The following is a 7353-nucleotide window of genomic DNA, read 5'->3' on the forward strand; positions in this document are numbered from 1 at the left end:
TGGGTGTTGTAAATAGCTTAGATGAAGAAGGTGAGAGGCATGGGGGGGGTTGAGAAAAAAGGGGGCACATATAGAAGAAGAATGGTCAGGAAAAGATTTTCTAAGTCTTTCTTCCCTTTGATGCTTCCCTGGATCTTCAGCCATACCCAAGAGAGATATAAATCCTAAGAGAAAAGGAGAACAACTAGTACAACATTTTCCCAAATATGTGTGAGCAGTAAGAGTGATCTGGATATAAGCTGCTTTAATATGATCTTTGAGGAAGAAAAATCAAGCCTGAAATTTTTATTTCCTTTCTAAATAGGTCATTAGATAGGTTGCTTTATTTTCACAGCTCTTTCTCTCTCTCTTCCTTTTGATTATATATGCCTGTCTAAAATAGATAATGTATCAACAATATCTGCTCACCATGAACTTGGCGGGGACAAACTGAGAAAAAGGGGGGAAAACAGCTCTCTTTACTAATTATCATTTTTCAGACATCAAATAATTTAAGGGACTATATTGAATGTAATACACCTAAAGATGACTACTAGACTTTTTCAACTTGCCCTATGGAAAGTGGTAAAAGGATGACATATCTGTTACTATTGGACTGGTTTCCCCTGTGTGAAACCTAACCAAAGAAAAATACATATTCACAAACATTTGGGAAATGTATGCACCACTCACAATCTGCAAACCTTTACTCCAGCTATTATTTATGTGAAATCATCACTAACTTAAACCATACTCCACAGATATTAGCAGCTGTTGGAAGTACAGGGCCTATCCTTGCTTGATGGCTTGGGGTGGAAAAGGAAAGCAGGATTAAAGTACTCATTGTGAATAACAAAAGTAAAATATTACTTTTCCCATGACAGACCTAATTTTTTCCAGAATTCATCACCATAATAGTTGTTCTTTAAACAACATTTATTAATCTATCTTCAGGTCTTTATGCTATGAAAATTGATCATTAACATCAATAGTTTTACTATTACATTTAAAAAATAACATCTTGGAATTTCTATTAGGAAGTTAGAAGTATTAGTAAGGCAGGGGCAAATTTGCATTGGAGTATGGTGAGAAGGCAGGGTTTTGGATGACTATCAGAGATGCCTGGAAAATCCCCTGGGAGGCTTCCATATAAAGGTCCCTCTCTCCCCACCCCACCCCCCCCCCCAAATCTAGCAGCCAACCCTTTCACTAGCGCATATGCAGCAATATCAGAAATCCTAGACAGGAAGCTTCTTATGTAAGTCAGAAACCACTGACATCATCTCTCATGTTCTGATCCAAACCGCTTCAGACGCCACACACAGACACACCATTCCTTTTGGTAATCCAGCAAAAGCTGAGGTTGCATATAAACATCTATAGCTAAACAGCCATATACACGTGTATCTGTTTCCAAATTTGTGCTCTATAGACCCAAAGAATGCTGTTTGTACTCTGTTTGGAAAAGCTTCCCTCAAGAACTGCTACCGTTCTATCATTTAATACTATCAAAGGACCGCCCAGCGGTGCCAGGTGAGGTCTGCACGGTTATAACCCTGTACTAGATGCCCGGGTCTGCTCTTTCCCCGGGCTTGTGCCTTCCTTTCCTCTCCCTAAATCTTTTATTTTCTCTCTGCAACCAGCAGACTCTGGGCCGAAGAAATTGGCGCAGGAAGTTCATTCACAGAATCTCAGAAGCTACCAGTTTAAAATCACTCTCAATCTCTCTCTCTCTCTCTCTCTCTCTCTCTCTCTCTCTCTCTCTCTCTCTCTCTCTCTCTCTCTCTCTCACACACACACACACACACACACACACACACACACACACACACTAGCATGCCAGGTGCTGCTCAGGAAACCCCAACCTTACTGTCTAATGTCAAACACTGAGCAAGCACCAAAGCTGACCCATGAGCTCAGATATCCCCTGTAAACACACAAACACACACACACACACACACACACACACACACATCCCTTCATAAATGAGCACGTTTGCTACACGACCTTTGGTCCCCAACCTTCTCCATTCACCCTCCCCAAGGAGAGACGAGAGAAAGCACAGAACCTCGAGAAGACCTTTTACTCTCTATTTTCTCCATTTTTACCGCACCTCCACCTCAACCTGCTTCTAAAAGCTATTCCAGAGGGCGCCCCACCAAACTTTCCCTCCTTGCTCCCCATCACCTTTTCCCTGACCTCGGGATGTCCGTTCCCCAAATCCAACACTATCCCCAAGGCGAGCCTGGCATTTCCTGGAGATGGATCTCGGAAAGGGGCTGGAACAGGTCACGTCAAAACCCCACAGTACTTCAAGAAGCAAAGGTAGGGGAGGTGTGCGCCGCATTGGGCGCAGTGCCCCTTGGGGCTGCGCCTAGGGGTCGCGACTCTGCAGAGGGAACTGTATTCAGATACTTACGCACTGCCTCCTGCTTGGGATCCATGGTGCCCAAGACGCGCTGGACGCCACTGATCTTGCCTTGGAGAGCCCGGACCCGGCGATGGGTCAGTTGTATGTCACCCTCAATCTCCTGGAAGAGGGTGCACGCGTGTCGGGCCACATCAGAGAGCTGCCGGAGGATCCGAGACAGAGCCACATTACTGACCGAGCACAAATCCAGCATCATCAGCATAGCCGCGGCCGCAGAGGATGGCTCGCTCCCCGGAGCCCCGGCCGCCGCCACTGCAGCCTCTGCCTGGGCAGCAACCCCGGGTGCCTCTCTACGTTGCTGCAGCTGCTGTGGCTGTGACTGCTGAGGCTGTTTGGTCTCCCCGACCGCCGTCTCCACCAGCAGCAGCCCAACCGCCTCGTCCCTCTCCTCCTGCCGGGACGCCTCAGCCTCCTCTCCCCGTTGAGGAGGCGCCCGCTGCAGCTGTGGCCGAGGCGGCGGCGGTTGCTGCGGAGGAGGCGGTAGAGAAGGAGGCGTCTCCTCGCAGCCCAAACTCTCGTCCTCAGCCAGGCCGGGGGCCGGCCGCCTCTGCCGGCACAGCCACTGGGGCTCCACAATCCGCTTGGCAAAAGGCATCTCACAGGAGCCTGAGCGCGACTTTTCTGTCCCCGCCGGTGCGTCTGGATCTCTTACCAGTCAAGTCCCCTCTCTCAGGGAGCTGAATGCCGACACCTGGGGGGCGAGGGTCGAGGAATGAAGCTGGGAGTGGGGCAGTGGGAAAGTACCGATTCGCAGCCTAGACTGTGCAGACGGATAGGAGTGCTCCAGCTACTTCAGCCTCCTCCTCCACCACCTCCAAGTGAAGAATCCTCTCCCCACACCTTGCCTCCCCACCCCTCACCCCCCACCCCCAGGAAATCAGTCACCCCAATCCCAGTCCCTTGTGCTCTGCGTCTCTGTGGGTGACAGCCACGGGGGTGGGGGTCGAGCAGGGAGGCGACAGATTCAGGGACTTTTAATTGCCTTCAGTCTTTCACTTGCTAACAGCCGGACGCTGACGGTTTAGCTCCATCTTTTGCTCTTCCCAGGGCTTGTGTCGCCGCCACAGCCGCCCCCGCCGCTGCTGGTGGTGCCGGTGCCGCAGCCTCTGTTGCTGCTGCTGCTGCTGCTGCAGCTGCTGCTACTGCTATCTATGGATGGGAGTAGGAGAGTGAGCGAGAGTGTGTCTAAGCGAGTGCTTCTCAGTTTGAAAGTAACACAGCGCAGCCCGGCGCCTCCTCTCTCATCCCCACGCTCTCTTGCTCTGATCATCAGTCACTTCTGGGGAGCGATTTCTCTCGCTCTCTCTACCCCTGGCGCTGCTCTCCCCAGCCGGGAGGTGGATTTGAGAAAGGCTGTCCGAAAACCCGGAGAGAGGAATCCGCCTTAAGCTTGGGGGAAGGAGGAGGCGTGGGGGTGGGGGAGGAGGGTTGAGGGCGAGTGAAGGGAAAAGAGGGAGGGGGGAAAGAAGAGAGCGCATCGCCCCCTCTCCGCCACTTGGTGGAGTTACCCAGCTAGCCCCGTTGGTGCAGTCTCATTCCTGCTTCAAATCCACTTCCTCTCATCAAAGTGAATGAGATTTTCACTGTCAACTGAGTGGGGGCGGGGAGAACAAACTAAAGTTTGGCTAATGAGTAGTACAGCTTTAGTGTCAAGCTATAGGTTGAAGGAGGTGGATCTGGAAGGAGGAGGGATAGAGCTCCCTGAAGTCGGAAGTCTTGCGCATGTTCGCTCTGTATGGAGTCATTCAACAGAAATCTGGCTTTGGGGGTCCTCAGCACTATGGGGTCCAAAACTCTCGCATCATTTCACCTTAGGAGGTGGCTCAGAGACTGTATAAGCAAAATTAAAGTGGACTGAGAGGGAGATGTGGGCCGGCTTTTTTGAGTCCAGATGAAACCAGGAGTTGCCAAAATGGAGTGTTTTACATTCCTTCCCTGTCATTAGGTGGCCGCCTGTGGCTTGCACATTTTGCAGAAGAGAGTAAGCGACAAATACTGATGTATGGTGGGGGTGGGGGTAGCAGAAAGGGAGAAAGATCGAGTTTCCTAGCAAACTACATTGATGCATTTGTTGAGAACCCCTACCCGATCTTCTGTGGAGTTCTTACACAAAATTTCCCAAATTTCTATCTGGGGTTGCCGAACCTCTGAAAAAGCTACACACAGTCCCTCCTCTTCCCCACCCCCACGCCCTTTTCAACTGTACGGTATAATTTCCGAAAAGAGGCAATTTTCGATTCCACAATCTGCAGTCTAAATGCTGTCAACATAAAACATATAGACTGGAAAATATTAATAAAATGTGTGCCTTTATCCCTGCCCTTCAATCCAAATAAATGATATTTTAATTTAAAACCCACAAGCAAAATCTGGAAGTGCACCCTTCATTTCCTATGTCTAAACAACACAGGGAATAAAATATATCTGATGTAACCCAGAAAGCTCTTCCAAAGTCAGGGCTACTTCACTAAAAATAATTCCTTCCCACATCACCTCCTAGAGTTCCATGCATTTGTCTCATATCCAAGTAAAGTTGCCAGATGACTAAATGACGGAATAGAGAAGCATAAATACTTGTTTTACTCTCTTAAAAGAACAATTAATAACAAGCCTTCTCAGATTTGATCCTCATTCCAAGGGTATATCGACTACTTACCTTCTCTACCAATATGGGTCATCAACTGTTCTGCAAATTAGAATGACAGTCTTAGAATTCCCAGGACATGGAGAGGTAAAATGATTTGTCCAGAGTGGCACAGTTAGTATGTGTCAGAGATGGGACTCAAACCTAGGCCTTCCTGACTAGAGATCAGGCAATATACCACATGATCTCTCCAGTCACTTGGCTTTCCATGGTACTATGCACCATCCCTCCTGAAAATATTTTCCTTTTAATAGTTTTCAGTGATAGCCTCTGAAATGAATCCTTTGTAGCAGTTTAATGAATAATGGATGAGTAATCTTGTCTACTTTTTTGTTATTTTTTATTTAGAAAATTTTTTATTATATTTTTCTTTCCCAGATGATATATAGGTATAATTTTTAATAATTGTTTTCTAATATTTTGTGATCCATGTTCTCTCCCTCTTTCCCACCCCTTTCCCTCTCCAAGACTGCAGGTTATATGATATATCTTATACATGTTCTACCATGCAAAACATATTACCATGTTTGTCATGTTGGGAAAGAAGACACATATCACATATACAAGAAAAAAATCCTTAAGGAAATAGAGTGAAAATGGTATGTTTCAATCTTTATTCAGACTCCATTTCTTCTGTGGTGGTGGATAGTCTTTTTCATCATGAGTTGTCTTGGATCCTTGCATTGCTGATGATATCACATTTGATTGCTGTACATTATTATTTTTTTAACTCTCACCCTCTGTCTTAGAATCAATATTACATATTGGCAAGGGCTTTGCAATAGGGGTTAAATGACTTGCCCAAGAGTCATACAACTAGGAAGTATCTGAGGTCAAATTTGAACACAGGACCTCCAGACTCCAGACCTGATTCCCTATTCACTGAGCTGACCCTGATCACTATATATTACTGTTGTTACTATGAATCCTGTCCTCTTTAAAGAAAACATTCATAGTATTTGTAAGACCTTTCTTATGCCAAGGGTCACTCTCCTACATAGAAGATGGCCCTGAAAGAAAAATAGAGTGTGTGTGTGTGGGGGGGGGTGTAGATAGATGCTTTGGCTTCTTATCCTCCCATTCATAGAAGAAAAGAATTAAAGGAATTTAAATTTAAGAACAAGCCAAGCACTTTTGCTTCTGCCTCAAAAGCCCTCAGAACAGGGCAAAGTGAAGATTTCAAAACGACTAAAACTCACTCCATCCATCCTCATGGATGCTTGAAGGTTTCTGGCTTGTTCTTTGGCATAAAGCTGATGATTTGTTGATCAAGTCTTGGCAAAATGTTAAGTTAATCTTATAAAAGGCTTTGCCATTTGTCTTTGACATTGCCCTCCTTTCCTTTTCTCTCTAAGTCAGGATAGTATAAACAGAAAGTATGCAAATAGTTTGCCTTTGACAATGTCCTCCTTTCCTTTTCTCACTCCCCAGAAGAATGCAAACAATGGAAGTTAATTGATACAATGCATAGAAAACCAGAGACTTGGAAATGGGAGTTCAAATCTAGACTAGACACTTACTAGTTGTGTGACTCTGGGAAAGTCACTTAACCTCTGTTTGCCTCAGTTCCTCATCTGTAAAATAAACTGGAGAAGGAAATGGGAAACCATCCCAATATCTTTGCCAAGAAAATCCCAAAAATGGGGTCAATAGAGAGGTGGACAATACTGAAATGACTAAACAACAACATGTAAACATGTATATAGCAAGGATGAGATTTATGAACCTTTTGGAAGCCTACAGAGCCTCAGTGCCACTATTGGGTTTTATATATATATATATATAAATTTATATTATAATACATATATATATATATAACCCAGACATATTCCAACCAAAATGTACTTGCAACTATGATGATTATCTGGGGCCAAATTTTTATATATATCATTAATGCACTATGTACGTATCTTATACTTGCCTACATTGAGCTGGTAGTAAAACGAAAGGGAAATTAAATCTAAAGGATCACTGTTTTACTTAGCCTTCGAGGTCAATCTTTCAGCTCAAAGGCCAGCAAAAATTTCTTCATACACTGCAAACCTTCGGTTTAAATAAACTTTACTACAATGTAAAAGTGAAAGAAGAAAAGTATCCTAGGTGTATCACCATGCTTCCTTTTCTCTCTCCCCTAGCCAGGTTAATATAAATAGGAAGTATGCAAACAATTTGCCTTTGACAATGCCCTCCATACTTAGATATTGCATCAGAAATGCAATTTAGGACAGCAATCCTTGCCACTGATTGTTGCCACATTCCAAAGTATATCAGCTTCAATGAGGCCAAGACAGGGTCACCT

The 7353-nt window shown here is 45.2% G+C and overlaps 1 protein-coding gene across 5 annotated transcripts in view; it reads right to left on the reverse strand.

The window, feature by feature from the left end:
- NHS (NHS actin remodeling regulator) overlaps positions 1-3072 on the reverse strand; it is a 449929-nt gene extending 446857 nt beyond the window's left edge. For all 5 annotated transcript variants that reach the window (XM_044670334.1, XM_044670339.1, XM_044670335.1 and 2 more), the window contains exon 1: positions 2399-3072. In XM_044670334.1, coding sequence (XP_044526269.1) covers positions 2399-3005 — 607 coding nt within the window. In that variant the 5' untranslated portion in view covers positions 3006-3072. The remainder of the gene's footprint in view (positions 1-2398) is intronic.
- Between the last annotated feature and the right edge of the window lie 4281 nt (positions 3073-7353).

This window comes from Gracilinanus agilis, chromosome 3 (genome assembly GCF_016433145.1).
Source record: "Gracilinanus agilis isolate LMUSP501 chromosome 3, AgileGrace, whole genome shotgun sequence".
In the NCBI taxonomy this organism is placed as follows: Eukaryota; Metazoa; Chordata; class Mammalia; order Didelphimorphia; family Didelphidae; genus Gracilinanus; species Gracilinanus agilis.